This window comes from Pelodiscus sinensis, chromosome 1 (genome assembly GCF_049634645.1).
Source record: "Pelodiscus sinensis isolate JC-2024 chromosome 1, ASM4963464v1, whole genome shotgun sequence".
NCBI lineage: Eukaryota > Metazoa > Chordata > Testudines > Trionychidae > Pelodiscus > Pelodiscus sinensis.
The window spans coordinates 68245889-68268727 of NC_134711.1; the positions used below are offsets into that span (position 1 = coordinate 68245889).

The 22839-nt window shown below is 43.0% G+C and overlaps 1 protein-coding gene across 7 annotated transcripts in view; it reads right to left on the reverse strand.

Moving 5' to 3' along the window:
* The window catches only part of OSBPL8 (oxysterol binding protein like 8), a 157837-nt gene that overhangs the window by 35954 nt on the left and 99044 nt on the right, over positions 1 to 22839 (reverse strand). For all 7 annotated transcript variants that reach the window (XM_075932114.1, XM_075932119.1, XM_075932151.1 and 4 more), the window contains 5 exons: positions 21832 to 21912; positions 19992 to 20093; positions 17408 to 17611; positions 9748 to 9832; positions 5435 to 5606 (listed from right to left, as the gene is read on the reverse strand). In XM_075932114.1, the coding sequence (XP_075788229.1) occupies positions 5435 to 5606; positions 9748 to 9832; positions 17408 to 17611; positions 19992 to 20093; positions 21832 to 21912 (644 nt within the window). The remainder of the gene's footprint in view (positions 1 to 5434; positions 5607 to 9747; positions 9833 to 17407; positions 17612 to 19991; positions 20094 to 21831; positions 21913 to 22839) is intronic.

Below are 22839 nucleotides of genomic sequence, written 5' to 3' on the forward strand. Positions count from 1 at the left end.
AAATATCTTTCAGTTATCACCGCTTCCTCTCACTGTGCCAGGGCACACCAGCATCCACTCTGCTAGACAGGATAACACCAATCACTGAAGATTATTTGGAAACCAAACTCAAATTTGAGACAGGATTTGGTCATCAATATCCTTCTATTTTGGGTGTGATGTCCCAGTATTCATTGTGCTACTGACATCAGACTGAGCAGGAGCTAATAGTAACAGGAGAGGTCTGATCTGAAAAAGGTCCTGAGAGGGAGAAATGTGCTTCAATGAGTCTTCAATGTGCTTTACTTTGGATCAGCAGGTAGCATTAAAACTGAACTGCTCTAGAACGGAAACAAATATTTAAAAATAGAAATGTCTGTCAAATGACATTACACACCCCTGTAAAGTCTAGTAGGATACCTATAAAAGGGATCATTTGTGAATGCCAGAAGATCTATTTTAAGGCATGAAGAAAGAACCCTAGATCTGAAAAGAGATTAGTCACAAAGACTACATGGTTTAACACAGCGTTTCTCAATTTTTTTTTTTTTAATAAACTACCCCTTTGGAAAAAAAAATTATAAGTACCCACAGTACCTACAGTTTTCAGAGACAATTTTTTTCTACCATTGCAACACATTTGTTTAAACAACTTAATCGTAGCCGGGCAGGCAATGAAATTTTGGGGTGTAAAAAGTACAAAAATAATAAAGTGCTGTAAAACTTAAAACAAAAATTCATTTTTCTCCAAATTTCAGTTGTGTTGATGTACCCCCCCCCCCCAGACTTCGAGTACCCCTAAGGGTACCACTGGTTGAGAAACACTGGTTTAACAGATCTTCATTCACAGTAGCCTTCACTAGCCAGTCAGTTGAATAGGAATTAACAAAAATACTCTGATTCCTCAGATGAGCCCCCATCACAGACACACATTTTTTTAAAAACTCTGGGCACCTACAAGAAGGTCCAATGGAAGTAATTTGTACTTCAGGTGGCATCTGGCCATCATTAATTGAAAGTACTGGTAATTAGTTTGAAGAATTATCAGAATATATGTTCTTTAGATCAAGAGTTGTAAACCATTCCAAGACCAACAGAAAAGGGATTATGGTGGCCAGAGTCAACATATGAAACTGACACCCTTTCTTCTGCACAAGGAAAGAGGGATTAAACCCCGCTATCTTCAGGAATTTGGAAACCTCCTCAATTGCTCCATTTCTGCATTTAGAATTGCAGCCTTGTAAGGGTCCCTGAAGAGGGAAGGGTAAGCGGGAGAAAATCTTTTTAATTATATAACACAGCCAGTTTAGACAATCACTTGAACCCATTAGTCAGAGGTAATTCACCTCTAAGCACTGACGAAATGGTCTAGTCTGTCTCCAAATGTGAGGATGTTTCAGTCCTGATTGACTGGTTCTTGACATTCTACCATCTCATCAAAACTGGGACTTGAGGTCTGATGTGTTGAAAAATTGCATGACTAAATCTGTGGATAGGATTACCTCTCCTTCCATCTTTCTGGTATCAGGGGCTAGAAGATGGAATTAGACCTGGAAACCAAGCTGTCAATCTCAAGTCCTTAAATTTTTTCCAATACTCTGTCCCTTTGGGGGAAAAAAAGTAAAATAAAATGGAGGAGGGAAGGCCCTCTAGTTTAGGTCTGATGTCTATAGTGAAGGATGAGGAATGGAGCCATGCAATCAATGATTCTTAAAGGTCACAGCAGATGTCAAATCTCTTGCACTAGAGTCTAAAGTGTCAAAGAAGAACAAGGGTTTGTTTAGCTAAAGTTTTACCTTTTACTAAGATGGCATTAGCTAATCATCTTCTATTCTCTGACAGGTCTTGTAAAAATAAAGTAGTTTTTCACCCACATATGGGCTTGATAACAGACTATGACTGGGTGATAGTTTGTGATCTTAACATCAAGAGTTGAGGAAGAAAACCACAACTCTCTCCCCAGTAAATCCACCTTTTTCTTTATCAGTGGATATGGAATGTGTCTGTCCAGATCATGCCCTGCTACTGGCAGCAGCCACCACCAATGACTTAGCCATGGGATGGTTATTAAAGTTTATAAAAAAAACAACAAAGCTTCAGAAGGTATCTGGTACAGTTTTGTCTGCCTTCTTGGAGACAGATTAACAAAATTCAAGAGTGCACTAAGATCAGGACACCGACCTAGCATACAGAAAGAGTCCATTCAAAATAGGAAGGTGTGACGGGGCAGAAACGCCCCGCACTCCGGAGCGCGCAGGGGCCGTATGCCTGGCGGCCCTCGGGACGGGGTGGGGAGTGGCGGAGCCAGACAGCCCGCAGCCCGCCGCCTGAACGGCCCCGTCGCAAGCCATGCGGCGGTGTGCCAGGTGCTCCCGGGCAGCTGCTGCGGCCAGACATCTGGGTGGCCCCGGGAATCCCGCTGACGTCACGGGCGCCGTGACATCACCCCGCAGCCGCCGCCACGAGCCAGAATCGAGCCCACACCGAGTCGGGTGTGGCCCCGCCCACGGGCCGCGGCGCGGAAATTTAAACGCCGGATGGAGGAGAGAGAGGGGGGGAGCGTCGCTAGCGACACCCCTGCAAGAGAACACCGGATGGGCCCGAGGCAGAGGCGGTAAGCTCCGGCTCGGCGGGTAGAACCCAGGTGGGGAGAGGAAGCAGCCCAGGGCGGGCAAAGTGGAGCCTGCGGGCTGGCGCGTTTCGGCTAAGGCCCCCGCCAGCCGGACCGGACAAGCTTGACGTCCGTGTCCTTAGGGCCTTTGGCTGGGGTCTGTGAGAGGGGGTGGGCCCAGACCCTCCTCTCCCCATTGTGGGAGGCAAGCCAACAAATATTGGAAAAGAGACATAGGAAACTATTAACACAATTAACTGGGACGCCATGGGGCGATCGTTAGGGTGACGGGTCCACGGGGCTAGGGGATGGAAAGGGGGTGAACAAGTGGAACACGCCCTCCGGGGTACGGGGATGGCACATTTACAGAAGGGATATCCTACTCTTCACTAGAATACCAAAGCTATGCAATACTGGATGGAGAGTCTCTTCCACTAGCAGTGCAAGTAGATTCAAGATGGAGTCCTTAGAACACTAGATAACGAGTGGGGGAAATCAGGTCTGCTGTTTCATTTCTTCTGACCCACAACAAGTCTGAACCCTGGAATGGAAGCCCCAAGCTTTGGCGCCTGCTCCCAGTGAGGCTCATGCGGTGAGCACTGGCTTGTCTGCATGTCCCTGAGGCCTGTAGGTGGAAGGGCAATCAGGGAAGTTCTGCATGCTGCACTCACCCCCACATCTGGGCAGTAACTATGGACCTGGGCCATGCATATTGCAAAGAGCTACCCTGCCACTCCACGTAGGAGCCATACATGTTGACCACTTCTGGAAGTGACGCACAGCTGGAACAGGCAGGGATAGCACCAGTTTGGCACCACCTGAGGTAAGCCTTGCCTGGCTGGAGCCCACAACCCAAAATCCAGAGATGATGATCTTACAACTGGGTAAATGTGCCTACTAATACTCTTGAACTTCACTCGATCCACTTACACATGTCTGATCCAAAAGGTGAACCGAGGCTGCCAGTGACTGAACTCTCCAGTACTGAGCATATAGCTGGAGTCTAAATAGGAGCCAAAAACGAAAACCAAACTACAGCTGTAAGGTTTGAGCTAGTATTAGATCCAGCATTACTTGCAAGTGCAGCTCACTAGCTACTAATGCAGAAACTTGACCAAGTCTTAGTTTTGGAGACATAGCATCCTCATCGGAATCGGTGAATCTGACAACTCTGATGCACAGGAACCAAAACTGCTCGCTGAGGCCACTTTGTCCTTATGCATCTTTCTCTTCAGTGCCAAGAGAGACAGCACCAAACGCACTATGTCCCCTGGTTCTAGCGCACTGATAGATTCCAACTTCCTACATCTATAACTGGACTTCAAAGCTGATCCTCAAACAACTCCTCTGGTGGCAGGGCCAGGATCAGAAAGCTGCGAGGTACAAAGTATGGCACCAGTGAGGGTGGCTCAGCTCTCAGTCTCTTCTGGAACCAGAAAGCACTATATGGCTAGATGACCCATGGTTTGGCTTCAAATCACTTCAGTGTCTTAACTAAGAAAGCCAAAGAGACTGGTCTGGTCCCACCTAGAGATGTGGAACCCTTTGGTCCTTTGTTGGTGGGAGTAACAGAAGCAGAAACAGGCATTTGCAACCTTAGTTGGAGAACTGCTCAGAACCAGAGGGTCTGACTTCATGATTTCTTTCCATAATAGGAGCTGCAGGTAAGTCTCCCTGTCCTTCTGGACTCGGGGAGTTAAGATCCTACACATACATCAAACAAATAATCAACTAATCAACCAACCAATCAGGAGGAAAATGTCTCTCCCCCAAGCAGCTGACACTGCATGTGGCCAATGTGTGCAAGGAAGACAGCTCAGCAGGAAACGCATCTCCTAAAACCTAGCTCCTTCACTTCTGCCATAACAGAACTGAAAGGGAAAAAAAAATCACTGACTGACTAAATTAACACTTAACAGTAACTATCCAAGAAAAAAAGCTCCAGCTGAGGGTGCTCTGACCCTCTCTAGCCTTGTTTTTGACATGGTGTGACATGGGAGGGTGGGGATAAAAGGCACAAGAATACCTTATTTAATACTAAGGATGTTAAAATTAGGTTATTTTATTGAATAGTCAACAGAATTTTTATGGACTAAATTACTTGATAGGGGAAGGCAGCCCGACTTAGTCTCGATTCACGCCAGGTCAGGCACCAAACCCTGTTGCGGTTCTGCAATTTAAAATGCCGTAGAAGCTGGGTTGGGGATGGGGTGGCAGGGGGAGAGACCAGAGAGGCTGCCCAGCTCCTACTGCCTTATAAATTGCAGAGCCGCAGTGGAGTTTGGTCCCAGCACAAGCCGGGACTGAGCTGGGGCTGCCCAGCGGGGAGTTGGGACCCTTCCCCATGGACAGGGGCTGCTGCCTCTGATAGAGGCAACAGGGGGGGGGGTGCAGGGGCTGAGACATTGTTGGGGAGGAACCAGCTTTTAAGTCGGCTTCCTCCCCCCTCCACTTGCTGCCTTTGATATACAGGCAGCGGAGGGGTGGGAGTGGGAATGCAAATAGTCAACTAATCGACTACTCTCTTACATCCCTCGTTAACACTACTAAAAGATGGTTCTATAGCAAGGCACCTCAGAGTGACCAAGTACCCCTAAGTAAGTACATGCAGATCCATTTGAAGATCATCAAATAAGGCACCCACATCTGCAGGTTTGAAATGTGAAGATTTTAAAAAACAATACATAATTGCAGAGCTGTATGAGTCATTAGGAGGCAAAATAAATCCCAATATGAAAAAGGTTACCACTTTGATAGCATTTCAGATTCAAAGATCTGCTCAAACAATTTAAGAGTTTTCGTAATTTTCTTCTAAGAATAAAATTAAGGGTTTGATCTACTTACGGAAATGTCTCTGTATTGGGTAAGTTGGTAGCACGTAGTAAACCATAGAGAGAAACATGGGTGCTGTCTGCTGACGAATTCAAATCATGCTCTTTACCTTCTCTAATCATTGTACGTTTAAGCAGACCAGAACATTTCAAAGCCAGTTCCAAAGCATCCATCCAACACCTGCCTAAAGACAAATGCTTTTTAATAATATAATTTGATATTGTTCACTTTACAATAGTGAATTTAGGGTCCACATTTACCTTCCGTTTGAAACACACATACTAGAATAGTAAATGCACACTTACTCCACACTTTGTGACTTGCATTTTAATATCATTCCAGTCCTAAAATATAAAAAACACTCCCTATCTAGATGTGAAAGGGACTTCCAGTTAGGACTAGCAAGGCCACAGACCAGAATGTTGTAACTAAGGCTATGATTAGGTCACAAAGGTCATGGAAGTCAAGGAATCTTTGACTTCTAGAGTCCTCCATGACATTTTCTGCTTCAACCCTGGAGCTCACAGCTGCTGCAAGTGATGCAGGGCCTCTGCAGCTCCCAGTCCCACAAATTAGCTGTGGTAGGAGGCCCCTGCAGTTCCCAACCACTGCAGTCTCTGGATGGCAATGGAGGGCTTGGTGACTCTCAATTATTGGCTCCACAGTTCCAAGGTTCTGAGCTGTGATGTGGAGACCCTGATACTACTCTTAGTTGCTTCTGTGGGATAGCAGGAGCACTCCAAAGCTCCCAGCCACCATGAACAGCAATGGTTGGTGATGGACTTGTCACGCCCTATTTTGCCATAATTATTTTTTTAGTAAAAGTCACAGCTCTGAATTTTTGCTTGTTGCCCATGATCTGTCTGTAACTTCTACTAAAAATAACTGTGACAAAAATCTTAGCCTTAGTTATAATAGACAAAGCCACAGAAGACATGCCTTTTCCTGAAACAGAGCATCACTTCCCTTCTTTACCTGCCAATCATCTCCCATCTTCCACCTTGTCCAGGAAGACAACCACTCTCCTGCTCCTTTGACCAGATAAGCACTTAGAAAATGTTACTATCTTTAAAGCATTTCTATTGCTCCCTAGTATTTCTCTATTATGTTAAACCACAATACACTCAACTTTCAAACATGGAGAATGAACTATACTGGCTTCTCCTTTCCCATTCACAATATTTTTGTTCCTGATTGTGAGTACCGTATTTCCGGCGTATAAGACGACTTTTGATGTTAAAAAACATCCCCCCAAAATCAGGGGTCGTCTTATACGCCGGTATGCGGCTTAGCAAAGCCTCGGGGGAAGCCGGCGGCGGGGCATCCCAGGCGCGCCTGAGCTGCCCCACCGCCGGAACCCCTCCGCGGCTTTGCAAAGGGCGTGCCTGGGATGCCCCGCCGCCGGCTTCCCCCGAGGCTTTGCAAAGTCGCAGAGGGGCTCCAGCGGTGGGCAGCTCAGGCGCGCCTGGGATGCCCGGCCGCCGGCTTCCCCCGAGGCTTTGCAAAGCCGCGGAGGGGCTCCGGCGGCAGGGCAGCCCAGGCGTGCCGGGGCTGTCCCGCTGCCGGGGCGTCCTCAGAGGCTTTGCTCCCGGTGTCCCTGGTCTGCTGGAGATGGTCCCCAGCAGACCAGAGGCACCGGGAGCAAAGCCGAAGTGGTGGCGGGGTGCCGCGCTTCTGAGGCTTTGCTCTGGCAAAGCCTCAGAGGCGCGGGACCCCGCCACTGCTGAGGCTTTGCTCCCGGTGCCTCTGGTCTGCTGGGGACCGTCTCCAGCAGACCAGGGACACCGGGAACAAAGGAGGCGGAGGGGCGCTGGGGTATAAAACGAAACCCTATCTTTTAACTAAAAAATTAGGGGGTCGTCTTATACGCCCAGTCGCCTTATACGCCGGAAAATATGGTATGTAAAACTTCAGTACTTTCTTAAAAGCATCTGCTTGCAAAGAAACATGTCTGAATTGAATAATTTTTGATATTCCATTCTTTAGATATCCTTACATTTTAACTTTACAACTATAATGAGGAAACATTGTCACTGACTAGTTCACAACATCACCAACTTCTCCACCTCCAATTAATTCAGAACCCATCTGGTATGTGACAGGAATAAGTTAAAGTAATGAATGTACCATTTCCTGCATTCCCAACAGTGATTTTTATCAGCTACTCTGCTTTATCACTTAACTTCATTAGATCCTTCTAATCTTCTCTATAGCTTTATCCAGTTTTGTCTGTTACTAATTCTGTCACGTGCAAATTTTGCCATTGTAAAATGTGCTAAAAATGGACTAAACACCAACCAGTCCTAGACCAGAACCACGGAGCACCTAATCATTAACTTTTTTGCCATTTTTAAAACAAACCACTATTCCTATTCTGTTTTCTGTCCCTATTTTTTGGCACACCTGAAGAACTTTTAATAGACTAGACCAGTGTTCACCAACCAGTAGATCTTGGAGACTCCCACAAGTGATCCTGACTGGTTTGGCCAGGAAGCTATCACGCTCTGGTACATCAGTTGCCCCTCCACCAACTGTCATACTGCTCCTGCCCTCTGCCTTGGAGCTGCCCCCCTGGAAGCCTCCTGCTTGCTGTGCAGGGGGCAGGGAAAAGAGGCAAGGCTCTGATGTCAGAGTGTCACCTCTGCTCCCACTTCTGTACCCTATCTCCACACAGAGAGAAGGAGATGGAGGGAGCTTGGCAATGCAAATCTGTCTCACACACTGGCTGTGTCTGTCATTCTCACAAACACATACTGTCCCTTCACACTCATCTCCTGACCCAAAACATGTACGTGGGGGGTTGTTGTTACTCCTTTTACTGCTTGCAAAGTGGATTATTTTTGGTTTTGGACTGGTCTGTGCATTTTATAATTTTCACTTCACTCTTATGCTTAAATTTAATTCTTTGAGCAGCGAGTTCTAAAATGCCTAACCTGTCCTGGATGGAGTAACTATCCCAGCTACTCCTGGAAGTGGCTGACACATCCCTGCAGCCCTTGAGAAAGGAAGAGCAGGGGATCTCCACATGCTGTCCTTGCCTCCATTGATCAAGAATGGGGAACCGTGGCTAGTAGAAGCTGTGGGCTCAGTGTCCGTAGAGAAGGGTCAGCACACGGCGCATGGAGCCATTGCTGTACATGCCATTTGTTTTCAGGAGTGGTGCAGGGCCAGGGAAGGAGTAAGCCTGCTTTAACCCCATTGCTCCACCACCTGGAAGCCGTCTCAGTTAAACGGTGCCCAGCCAAAGCCTGTTCCCTGAACCCATCCCAACCCTGAATCTCCTCCTACACCCAGCCTCCTGCCTCAGACGTGAGTCCCTCTGCACCCAAACTCCTTTGTAGAGTTTGTACCCGGAAACCCCTCCTGGACTCCAATTCCCCACCTTGGGCTAAGCCAGGAGCTCCCCCCACACTCCAAACTCCTTGGCCTAAGACCAGAGCCTGCACCCCAATCCTCTTCCCGAGCCTGGTGAAAGTGAGTGAGGATGGGGGGAGGAAGGAAGATGGAGTGAGCAAGGTGAGGCCTCAAAGAAGAAGTGGTGGGATGTCAAAGAAGGGGCAGGAAGAACATGGGGCCAGGGTACTTGGGTTTGAGGTACATCTTATATTGCACTTCACTTGAAAAAGTGATCCTGTGATTAAAAAGGTTGGAGACCACTGGACTAGACTGAAGATTATAGCTGAAAGATCAGAGGGGAAAAAACCTGTCTATTCTTTCATTTATGTATAGCCATCTTCACTATTTGCCATGTTTGGCCAATTTTCTGGAGTCTTTTCACAGTAAAACGAGCAAAAAGCATTTGAAAAATAAGAAATTGATTATAAACCCAAATAAACCTAGAACAAATAGCTTATGAAACTACTTTTCTCATTCATTTCTTGAAATTCACTAGATTTTAAAATTGGCTAGATCCCTTTGGATAATAAGGCTTATATAAAATGTGTATTGCAGTGGTAAGTTAATTAAACAGCATAGGCGTATAGCAGCTACTTGCCAAAGTTACACAATGGCCTTGAAGTTCTAATTTAGAATCTTTCAAGGTATTTGCCACTTAAAGTGGATTAGCATATCTTCTATGGGGCAGAGTTAGTCTCTTAAGTGGGTTCAAATGTTTAAATTAGTCAAAATTTATAACTACTAAAACTTTGCTTCATATCAGGAAATAAAAATGTTTGCATTATAGCTGTTTAATATATTGAACGAATAAAACGAGTACATTCAACTGAACTACGGAGCTGTCATTAGGATGCTGTAAGAGAAAAATGGAATAATATGAATCTAATAAGCATGCGCTTTCAAAATGAAAAAATCCATAAGAAACTTACCATCCGATTCTGAAGCTGCTCGAATGATCAAGTAACTGCTGGGTAATGGCTGAGTTATAGAACCAACTGCTTCGCCTTTAGGACCCTAGAAATATATAAAACAGATATAACAGACATTATTTTGGTGTTGTCACAAGCTGATCACAATTCAGGAATATCTACCCTCATAGTAACAACTAATGAAGATACAAGTCCTGTAAATGAGTTGCTCTCTTTCACTGGATTCCCTCAACAGACACATCTCTTAAAGTGGGGTTAAGCTGGGAACCACATTTCAAAGATTACGATCTTCAGTTTATTCTAGTTCATTTTCTAAAATTAGTCAGCTCATGGCTTTAATTTACCTTGTACCCTTGCCTCTTCCCCGAAGTCAGATTACAAAACAAGACTCAGACTTTAAGGTCAGAAGGGACCATTGTGATCATCTAGTCTGACCCCCTGCACAGTGCAGGCCACAAAATCTCACTCACTCCTCCTAGAATAATCCTCTCACCTATATCTCAGATATTGAAGCCTTCAAATACTTTGAAGACCCCAAGATGCAGAGATCCTCTAGCTGTGATCTGTACCCCATGCTACAGAGGAAGGCGAAAAACCTCCAGGGCCTCTACCAATCTACCCTGGAGGAAAATTCCTTCCCGACCCCAAATATGGCGATCATATGGGCATGTGGGCAAGACTCATCAGCCAGACACCCAGAAAGTTCTCTATAGTAACTCCTATCATCCCTCCATTGACCTATTTCCCACTGATAATGAATGGTCAATTAGTTACCAAGATCATGTTACACCTCGTTCCAGTTAACTCGAACTAAGGACTTAGTTCGAGTTAACGTTTGACTGCCGCGTGTAGCCGCGGGCAGTTAGTTCGGACTAGAGGGATTTAAAAATGGCGCCCGGACGGGAAGATGCAAATAAAGCCCGGGATATTTAAATCCTGGGCTTCATTTGCAACTTCGATTGCCTGCATTAGCCTCCCTAGGTCGAACTAGGGGGCTAGTATAGACATACCCTCAGGTACTTCTATGACCCTCACTGCTATCAATTCCAAGTGCCATCAAATCAGCAGGAGTGTGTGCTACTGTCTCCAAACAGGAAATGATGGCAAAAGATGCAAAGCTCCAGATACAGTATCTCATTAAACTCTAAAGAAATGTTGTAAACAGCTGCAGCTTTTAACCAGTGTTATTCCTAGAGACATTTCTATTTCTGTCAAGTGTGCTTAGAGGATAAAGCATTGAAAATGCCACTCAAGAGCCCACTATAAAAAAAGTTAAGTTAGAGGAGTTAAGAAAATTGATAGGTAAAGGTATTTGTATTAGTCAAATTAGCCTAATTGGTAAGACCCATTTGGGTCTTGGGTTGCAGAATTCTACCCATGAATCTAATGAGAAACTGCTAGTTTAGAAGATGAAATTAAAAAAAAAGTTTGAGCAATAGCAAGTAAAGAGGACATTACTGACCTACAACAGGTTCTTAAAGATGTATGGTTCCTACCTGTATTCCACTGTGGATTATGCATGCACCCAGAGCTGGAGAATTTAAACCTAGTTCAGATAGTCCATGCATGCATCCCAACGCATTTTATGCCTCCACCCAAGGGGATAAAGGATGAATTGGATCAACTCTCTCCAGTTCTCTCTCTACTGCAAATCACAGAAAATCCAAGGCAGTTGGGAAAGAGGGAGGGTAATGAAATATAGACAGCGACTACACAGCTCAAGGAATCTCCATTACAGGCCAGTAACTTCCTCTTCTTCTTTGAGTAATACATAATACCAGGGAGTAAGGTGTGAGGATGTAGCCAGCAGAGCTGAGTGGAAAACTGCAGTCCCAGAAGAGGCATCAGGTGAGGAGTCCTGCACCAGGGCATAATGTCTAGCAAATGAGTGAAGAGAGCCTCCAGTTTGCCACTTTACAGATATCAAGGAAGAAGGGCACCTTATGGAATGGAGCCACGTTTGTTACTTGTGCTCCCGTGGAACAAGTTTTCACCTCCTTGAGGGTGGGGAGGGGAGAAGGTTCAATAGCTGACAGCGCAGAATGCAGCCAGAGATCCATTTGGAGAGTGTCCAGGAGAAAATGGCATGTCCCCTTGATTCTTTCTACTATGGTGACATTTTTCCTGGTTGTGTTTCTTGCAGGTACAAGGCCAAGACTTGCTGAAAAAAAGTGGAGTCTTTCCTCCTTGAAAATGTGTAGTTTTTGGAAAGGACACCGGAACATGAACCAATCAGGTAAGGTTCTGAGGTGAATTTGGGGTGTAGGTAGATGCAAAGAAACCTCACCCTTTTTCAATATAGTGGAAAGAGAATCTACCATCATCATAAGCTCCTCAATCCTTCTAGGAAAGGTAATGGCCATGAGAAAAGCAACCGTACCGAAAAGAAAACGGAGCAAAAAGCTGAAGGGTCAAAGGGGATTTCTGGAGTACTGAAAGAACAAGGTTCATGTCCCAGTGGAGAATAGGTTTCTGATTAAGCCATTCCAAAATCTGTTCATCTCCTGAGAAATAAAGACAAAGCAATCGGAGAAGGTGGATGTTATGCACAGATTGACACCAAATCAACTCGTAAGGAGCATGATGGGCAGGCCTGTCGTCTTCAGCGAGGATACAGTCCAAGATAAAAGAAACATTTGCAATTTCTAGGAGAATGCTCCTTTGATGAGCTCAAAAAGCAAAGTGCCTCCATTTAGCTAGTACTATCTAATCTAGTCTTTCCAACTATTAAAAAGCCTGTATGACAAAGTTGGGTTGGGTTCACTCCACAACCAAATATTCTGTGGATGTTGCCTATCCAAATAGCAAGCCCTGAAGTGGAGCAGATACAGACTAGGTACTTGATCTTGCTGTTCTCCTGGATCAGGAGCTCAGGAAACATTGGAAGGATGACTGGTATTCAGCATGACCTGCATAGGAGATTGGAAAACTGAAACGGCTGAGTCAGTAAAGGGTAATGATGAGAATGACACCAGCCAATCCTGGCAGATTTTGCATAGAACTCATTCATGGTAGGAGCAGTAGCTGAGGGAAGGCATAATTCGTCTGACCAAGAAAGAAGTACAGAATTGCCCTGGGAGTAGCAACCTTTGGATCTTTTGATTAACACATTTGTTGTTTGTTTGAGAAGCAAACAGTTCTCAGGTTGGTTATAACATTGTAAGGACAAGATGACCACAGCTGAATGGAAGGAAGGCTTTGAATGTCTTCCAGACTTCTCACAACTCCTGGGGTATGTCTACACTAGCTCGGTAGGATCTAATTCAATCTACCTATTCCGTGCCGTGTGTAGCCGTGGGCACGGAGTTCGGACTAAGGGGGATTTAAAAATGGCGGCGCCCAGGAAGATGCAAATGAAGCCCGGGATATTTAAATCCCGGGCTTCATTTGCAACTCCGGTTGCCCTCATTTGCCTACCTAGGTCGAACTACTGAGCTAGTGTAGACATACCCCAGGATATTGATGTGCATCCTGGTCTGTCAAGATATCCAAGTACTTTGTGCTATGTAGTTATTCATGTAGGCTCCCTAATTAAACAGGGACTCACCTGTAATAATGATCATGTCTGGAATGGAAGAAGGAAAGGGAATGCCTACATATACCTGATAAAGGTTGTCTGCATTAGTTCATGGTCTAGAACCTGTCCTTGGACAAGTATGCTCTTGCAATAATACAATTCAAGGTTGCCTCAATGAATTCCAAAGATTGTGTAGGGGTTAAACAGAGTTTTTTTTTTTTGCATTTATGCTAACTCCCAGTGGGAGGAAATGCAGCATCATAGGGTGAGCCCAAGTGCACGTGTGACCTAACAGATGCTACTCTGGCTCTGGGTGCCTGGTGCACATGTGTATACTACAGTGGAATACAATAAGGACCATCACTCAAAGATTATAGTTGTTTTTAGAAGCAAACACCTGGAACAGCTATAACACCCTCCCAAATACACACAAGGTTAAAGCAGCAATGTACACAGGCTAGTGCTGGTCTTAACCACAGCCAAGAATTTCTGAATTCCAACTTCAAAAGATTAAAAACAAGAACTGTCCCCCAAAGGAAAGTTCTCAGACTTGAGACAAAAGAGATTGGTGGGTAAATGTAGAGTAAATTTTTCTTCTTCCCAAATATAAGATAGGGACTTGAAAGTCAGACTATGGCAGAAGCCACACAGTTTTTCACATAGGAAAAACTACTAACCCTCCAAGCACAGATAACAGACTCAGGATATTACGAGCAATATGAGTAAGTGATCTAGGAAGTGCCTGACTATGGAGAACAATATTGAGGTACTGTGTAAAATCATAAGTTGGCCAGGCTACAGACAGCAGTCTGAGGCCAGAAATCTTTCAGTGAAACGTTACCTGGAATCCAATTTAGGGGTATACTAGATACATTAATTGTTCTGTATCAAACTACAGTACTATAATTTAAGGATGAAGACCATTTATTGGTGTGAAAAAAGGGTGATATGCTGAGATACTCGAAGTACAATGAGTAAAAGCTGAATGACCAATTTGCAGTCAACAACTGAACAAATGAACCGCTTTGATAATGCAGTAACTGCTTGAAAATACATTAATGTATCTAATGTATACTGTAAATTTCAATATTGATTGGTTTTCTGAAAGCATTAGACACTACTTTAAAAAACGTACAGCTTGATTGCAAATAGTTTTTGAAAAGTCTTTGATATTCACTATTTGAGCTATGTTGAAGTTACAGAGTATATAGTTTCTGTTCCCCAGTTGGAGGATGATACAAGTACTTCACACATAAATTTCATCATGGGTAAATTTGAAATTCTGTTTCTGTACACGAACATATGACTCTACATTCCTGTCAGTAAAACTAAATGTCATGAATGCTGGTGGAAAGTGAGTACAAAAGGAATGCGAACAATAAGGGTGTGGATGAAGACTATTTAAAAACACAATTTATTAATGTAAATCTATTTGCAGTCTTTTTTCAGCTTCTCTGATTGAGACTCAGAAATGCAATTGTATAGTGGCATACTATTTAAAATAGTATTTGAAGGATGATCAAGCAACTAGTGTGTTGAAGTCTCATGCTGGCATAAAGACAGTAGAGTGGGTATTATTAGTTATACAATGTAAACTGAAAGACTATAACATCAAAGAAGCATGATAAGTGATTGTGTGTGCCTTTCTGTTGTAATCTGGAGCTAGTCTGCCAGATGGAGACACCAGATGCTATGAAAAGTATGCTCACAGAAAAGCAGGACTCTTGCAGCACCTATCCATCTTGTATACATAGTTATGAGTGGTGGTCTCTCTCCAACTTGGGTGTCAACAAGTCTTGCTCTTTGTTAGAAGTAAGTTTGTTCTCTTGTGAACCTAATGGAGGAAGTTTATTAGAGAGCAAAGTTACTTGCTGCTATCCTGATGAAAGTTTGCCTCCCTCTAGATCTAGTTTGATTAGCAGACAGGTGTTACTGATTAGGGAACAGAATAAAGAAGACCACTTCAAACTTTAATATGGACTTGAACTAAAACTAATAATTCTCTACAGCACAAGAACGAACAAATTCCATTTCAGCTCTCAGCACATTGAAAATGGACATTACCACCTCATTCAGGTTTCAAATTTGATCTATCTTAATAAAAGTTAAAATCTTGTATGGAATGTCCTCTAATTTCTAAATTATTTAGGAAACAAATAAATCCACCACTCTCTGTCAAGCAATTAGGAAATTAGTCTGGATTTATGCAGATCTCCGCCCAAGACTGATTAATCATCTTTTGCAGAGTTAGGTCCCACAGTCAAATAGCTGTTGACAACCTTTCTGATGGAAGTGCACATAAAAAGGTGACTTAAAAGTGTACACTAACCACAAAATCCACATAGCTATGTAAGGGAATGGGGAAATCAATGTGCAGCAAATAAACCATGAGAAATTGGGAGGGTAAAAAACTCTTCCTAAGTGGTTTTAGACTATAGGAAATCTACAACTAGGTTTTTATAAATCTTAATATTTAGAGTGTTTCATAGTAAGAAAAGATAAGATTGCAAACAGACAACAGTTGATTATCATTTTCCTGGTCTTAAGAAAGTTAGCCCTTCTCCATCACCAGTGAGAGACGTGACATGGAACAGCTGTGCGTCAGATGTAGAATGTGAAGTATAATGAACTCCTTGTCCATTACTAGGTTGTTAGGAGATAAAATAATCTAGTAAAACACTGTTTATCTGGTCTAACTAGGACCAGGGCTATATCAGATTAACACAATTCTGGATAAGCTGGAGAATGGGAAATTTTAACTTAAGGTAGGTCAAATTGTAAGCCTGGAAGAGATAATATTGTCCGTTTTCAATGTGCTGAGAGCTGGAATGGCATTTGTTCATTCTTGTGCAGTAGAGAATTATTGAAGTTTCAAGTCATCATCTTTGTCCTGTTCCCTAATCAGTACCACCACCATCTCCAATGGCCAATAGATATCACCCACTTCTGACCCTGAAGTCCGGATCATTTGATAAATTCAGAGCGCTGGGTCTTCATCATTACTGTACACAAAATGTGCAGAAACTCCTGTCTCTCCCTGGAGCTCTGCCAGAAAGGGTGCCTGTTCACCCACTAGGAGGGTTTACAGACTGGTACTGTCCCTAAGGCAGCATTTCCCAAACTATGGGCCGTGGCCCGGTACCGGCCAGGGGAGATCGCGTGGAGGGGACCGGGGCGGGAGGGGAACTGGCTGGCAGAAGCAGGGCTGGCTAGGGGGGGGTGGGAGCAGAGGGGCTGGGTCAGGGGAGGGGGGAAAACCTGCTCGCGGGGGCAGCAGGGCTTGCCAGGAGAGAATCAGCTGACGGGGGGGGAAGAATCGGCCAGCGGTGAGCAGGACAGTTCAGGGCGCACGCAGATCCTAAATAAAAACTGAAAAACCGTGCCTTTTAAATATCCCCACTGCTGACAGTGAGGTTTAAAGGCACTACAACGTGTCAGAATGGAGAGAACCTGGTGCATTCAGCATCCGGAATGAGAATATGGATAAAAAATTACAAAGATAGTGTCCGCTTTCTGAAAATAAATGAGCCCCTTTTCAATACACGATGTGGTGGTGCAGGGTTTTATTGGATTACAGTCCATTTTTCCAATCCATATTCCCTTAACTTGCTGGTAAGAATATTGTGGGTGGCTGTATCAAAAGCTTTGCTAAAGCTGGCTCTGGGGGCTTTGGGAGGACCCAAAACACTGTATTTGCATAGCTGTAATTTGCTTAATGAATATGCAAATATGCAAATGAATGTTACCAGTCCTCCGAAAGCTCGTGAATGGATTTACTGGTCCCCGTGTCAAAAAGTTTGGGAACCCCTGCCCTAAGGTAAATGAAGTTTGAGATCACTGCACTATATGCCATTCAGAAAGATTATAGCATCCTATTTATTGCTAAAGGGCTCCCAAACATTCTTCTACTAATGTAACCAAAAAGTGATCTAGACAGTATCAAACATGGAATTCACAGTTACTTTTTGGATGAAAAGTACAGCAGTAGAAACTACAGAATTAAATTTTTAAAAATAGTTAGAAAGAGAACACTGGTAACTGTAGAGAAAAGCACAGTGCCTTTTATGTGTAAGGCTGCTTCTATTCAATGCTGGAAACAGACACATTCTTCAATGTCTTCTTTAAGAATGGTTGTTCACTTACCTTAACAGCCCAGATGGACTGTTCCAAGGGATGGAAAAGTTTGAAACAAAAGCCATCTTTTTTGGAAGGCCGCTCAATGAGTTCACAAGCATTCAGGAGCACTGTTCCAACCCACTGGCCATTTTGGGGGTTTTTGTAAATGAGTAATACTCCTGGTTTTAGCACACACCACAGTTTGGTCCAGCTTTTCAATGTACCACGAATCTACAGAATATTAATGATTGATTTTAGTTCCTCACAATTAAAAATAAACACCAAAGTCATCCCTCCTGCTGAAAGAAATATTGAATCCGAGTCAATTGATAGTATTGGTATAAAAGTCTCTCAAGTCTACAACAGTGTTCTATACATCCTTGTGACAAAACCAGGTTTAGATGAAGATTGTTTCTTTCAGATCTGGTAAATACTACCCTTGTTATGCAAATGAGATACACATTGGTTCAAAATCCAGAAACACTTCTGGATTACCCAGGAGCATCCTCAGTCAGAGCATATTTAACCATTAGCATTATTAACCATTAACCACTAGCATTATTATTCACGACATATGGGTTTCCTGTAACAGACTGAATGGAACTACTGTAAATGCAACTCAGAAGTTATAATTGGTGCAGAATGCAATTGCTCTCTTTAGGGTGTATCTACACAGTCAAAAACAAAAACAAAAAACCCCACCATGGCTGACCCATGCCAGGTAACTCAGGCTCAAAGGGCACAGGCTATAGGGCTGTTTTGTTTCTGTGTAGACATCTGAACTCAGACTCTGGGACTCTTCCACCACACCTGAGCCTGGAAATTTCACTACGATGTAGATATCTCTACAGCCCCTTGCCTTCTGGCACCAGCCAACCAGCTGTGGAGACATACCCTCAGAGATGCTAGGTCACAACAATTCTTAGAGGTCTTCAGATTTGATTGTGAATAGAAATCAAGGACAACCAACCTTCAGATTTATTAAAAAAAATCCAGATGTGGCATGGGTTACTAGCTACCTGAGAGACCAGCTCCTCCTGTGCACCACAATGAGTTCTTAGATTCCTTGGACTTGAATGTCTAGAGTTTGAATGCTTGTGATTTAGTTCTGATCAGTCTAGAATTTATTCCTTCCCATCAAGCAGATGCAACACCAGTTTGCTGACCTTAATTTAACCCTTTTATGTAGTAAGGCTTTTCCATAAGCACAGTAGATATTATTTCTTACAGATAAGCCATTTAGTTTAATCTCTGTGTAAGTTCCCCCTAAGGATGTTAAATATCGATTACTTTACTAGTCGCGTAGTCAATGGAATTTTGATCCACTACTCAACAGGCACTTCCTCATTCCTCCTTTGAAATGTACGAGAGCCCTCGCGGGGGCTCTCGTACATTTCAAAGTTGGAACCCCAGGTGCAGCCCGGAGCCAGTGGGAAGTCCCACCAACTCCAGGCTCCATGTGGACACTTCCACTCTGAAACGTGCAAGAGGGCCGTGTGCATTTCAAAGTGGAAGCACCCGTGTTGAGCCCAGAATCAGCAAGACTTCCCGCTGGCCCCAGGCTGCACGCGGCTTGCCAGCTTTGAAATGTACAAGACATACATTTTATGTCCCTTTTATGCGGCACTGCCGCTTTGAAATACTGCATGGAGCCAGAGTCAGCTGGGGATTTCCCAGCTGGGCTCAACACGGGTGCTTCCACTTGGAAATGCTTCCACAACCCGGGTGCTTCCACTTTGGATTTCTCAGCTGACTCCCCGTCCCATGGAAATGCTGCAGCAAGACCGAGGTCAGTGGTGCTACCACTCTAAAATGCTGCAGCAGAGTTTCAAGAGGCAGCACCACACGGAGCCCGGGATCAGCTGTGCGGCACTGTCCTTTTGAAACGCCACCATGGCATTTCAAAGTGGCAGTGCCACATGGAGCTTGTACCCCGGGCTCTATTGGGTGCTGTCACTTTGAAGTACCCCCTTCACTGCCTCTATCTGATAGAGGCAGCAAGAGGGGGCGGGGGAAGGGGAAATGACTAGTTGATTCAATTATCCGATACGTATTTGCTTATTGGATAGTCAACTAGTCCATAACATCCTTCATGCCCATTCTGCTTTTGCATTGGCCTACTGATGGTGGCACTGCCCATTGTTTGGAACATATCTTCTCTTCCCTCCTATGGAAATAATATTCAAGGATTATAGCTATTTCATATAGGATAAAAGAGAAAAGGAAGAAATGTGCAAGAAGGAATCACTGTTAAAATACCCAAGATTTACTGGCCTTAGTTTTGGGACTTCTACCAGAAATTAAGGAATTCTCTATGATCAAGCAGAATGTCCATAAATTCTAAAAAAAACAACCTCAATTAGTTTTTAAAATTAGTTGCTGTACATATAAGATCAATGTAACTATGGTGACTACAGTAAGCAACAGCCAGCTCCCTTTGTTATCCCCTAAGATTTCAGGCATAGAGCTCAGGGTTGCAATAAATAGATACTCTGCAGGCCAAAAAACATTAATCAGCAACCCACTAGGATTCTGTGCCTTTTCTATTCTGGTAGGTAAACAGCAGGCAGCTGCTAAAATTTCAACTCTGATTTCACAGTCAAGCTCTGACCTTCAGCCAGTCAGCCATAACAATGACTGATGGGTCTGTGATTGTGCTAAGCAATTCTTTTGTAGCTCTCTTCTTCTCTTCTCTGTAATTTTTCTTTTGAACCTGTAATTAACAAATATAGAAGATGGTAAAACCATTTAAAAATTACTAGGAAAAAACAAGCCACGGCAATAAAAAAAGCTATTGCAACTAAGAAAAACGCAGGAAAATTGTAAGACAAAGTTCAACCTGAAACTATACAGACAAAGACGAAGCTTTAAAATGTGGGAAAATGTCTGTCTTGAACATAAAATAGTTTTCCCTACAAGCCACTTCTAATGTCAAGTAAAAAAGGTTACAATCACCACATTAAATAACGGAAGTCAATCATTTATCACTATGTTACTATTTATTTCATTACTTCTTATGAGAAAGGCAAGTAGACCAGTCAGTTTGACTACTAATTGTAAATAAGTGAATTTCAAGTTCTCATACACAGCATATTTGCGCAGATGTGGGGCTTGGGACATGTATGCATATTAAAAATTCCACTGAATTAAACAATAATTCAAGCATTTAACTCCTCTCCTCTTTCCCCAGGGGACATCAGCAATGCCCTTTTCTTTTCATAGTACCCGACCTCAAGAACTGGGGCTGTTAAATGAATTACTTTTTCCATCGCTACATTATTCAGGACCCAATACTATTTGAAATTTGTTAAATAGTTTCACCTGAAAAAAAACGTTCAGGAGTTGAAACATTTCTTTTTTGACCATTTTGAAATGTTTAATCTTGACTATTTTGTTTCAACTTTTCAATTCAAACTGAATTGAATTGAATGGAGAGTTCAATTTCAAATTTTAGTCAATTTATTAAAAAAAGGGGCACTCACGCAGCCAAATTCAAAAACTCATATGAAGATCAGAAAAATTATTTTCAAGTTGACTCAATGTTTTCATGGATTCAAAAACACATCTGAGTTTTCTATTTGATGACAAGTTAGGGAACACTGGTTTTGGGTTCAAATCAAACAAGATTATTTTCAGATTATTTTTGGTTCTGGGGACCTCAAGCTGAAAAGTCTTCTGGCAACGACTTTAAACTTAGAGTCTGATCTTATCAATATATGGATGAAACACCAACAAGATAACACAAGGAAGTGTTGGTGATTCAATGAGTGGCATGCTTTCCATTTTACATGTGATCCTAAAGATTGCACCAAAGAAACTAAGTTACCTTAGTATCATTGTACAGCAATGGTCATAGATATTTTTTAGAGTAGAGCCCTAGGATCCTGTGGGTCCCACAGGACCCAGTGTCATAATAGTGGGAGCAGGTCAACTATATTTTGTTGTGGGCAGGATTAGGTAGGTATAAAGAATACAGACTGCAGCATTTTTCAGGAAAAGAAATACCTCATCAGTTTGTCAAACTTGCTTTACATTGCTGAAATTGTATTTTTCTTTTGTTTTTAATACTTTAAAAGGTCTTTAATACTGGAACTCAATGATAGAAAAAGATTTCACGTCTATTATTTTAGAGATAAAAATTGGCTGAACTTCATTCATATGCATAGAATATGAATATATTAAAAAAAATTAAGTAGCAGGGGGAATGTGTCTCTTCCTGGATCTAAGGCTTTTGCTGGTAGAAGACAAATAAAAACATGAAAGAAACAATGAGGGAGTGGTCAGAATGGGTCTTGCAGGCTGGTATCGGAACTAGGTTTTAAAAAAGTCCTGCTCCAAGCGCTCTCTCAGAGGTCTTATCCCTATTTATCTTTTAAGGTCTGACTGGAAGGTGATCTAGATAGACAATCAAGTTGCAGGCTGTTAATAACCCATTTTGAAAAGTGACTCACCTTGAGAGACTCCTTTTTTGTAAGCTTGTTTGCAGTAGAGGAGATGTCCTTATCGGAGCCATTGTAAAGCTTGGATTCAGACTGAAATTTACATAATAAAGGACAAATAAGTGTTGGTGATAGATACCTGGACACATTAGGACAATTTTTCACTCAGACAAAACAAAGTGATATGCCTGTCCTCACAATTTCATTTTACTTCCTGCAATAAAAATAAAATATTTTCTCTTAGTCTGCTTTATTCCCAAGCTATTTACAGAGTTATGCTTCATTACTTTAAGGAATGCACTATTGCACATGAGTGCTCCAAAAGAAGCTCAACTACATGTAGTAAATGTGTTGAATGAGCAGTTGGTTGCTAAGGAACACTTTGGATGTTCCAAATGTGATTAGTTTTAAATTGTTTTACCAGAGCTGAACGTAAAAACAGTGGGAGTGGGGGAAGCAGGAGACAATTCCCCTCCATCCCATTTTCTGTTTGGCTTGTACTGAGCATGCTCAGTAACACTGCTGAAGCTGTCAGCCCTCACTCTACCTCACCTCCTCCAATCACCAGATGGGAGTTGTTTCTGCCTGGTTTATTTTTTTAAACACTCTCTTTGGCTGAAACATGGACCATGGGATTTTAAAATTGGGAGGAGCTCACCTCTTCAACATTTGACACCTACAGCCTGACAACTCTTCTTGTGCCAGCTGCTCTGGGAGTGCTTATGCATGATTCCCTTCATGGGTCAGGTAACTACTTCAGACTAGACTTTTTAAATTTGTTCCATGATCAAGCAGAGTTTAATTACTATTCTTCTCTCCCCTGCCTATTCCAGAAGATCAAGGGCATCATAGTAGAGCATCCAAGTACCTTGAGATTGGAGAGCTGCTTACAAAACTGGAGCCTTCATTTATGGCTGGTCAATGTGCTGACTCAGCAACAAGAGGTTTTTATTGGTTAGGTCTTAAAAGATTCAAAGATCGTTTCTTTTTAATGTTTCTTTTTATCTATCGCTCATTAGC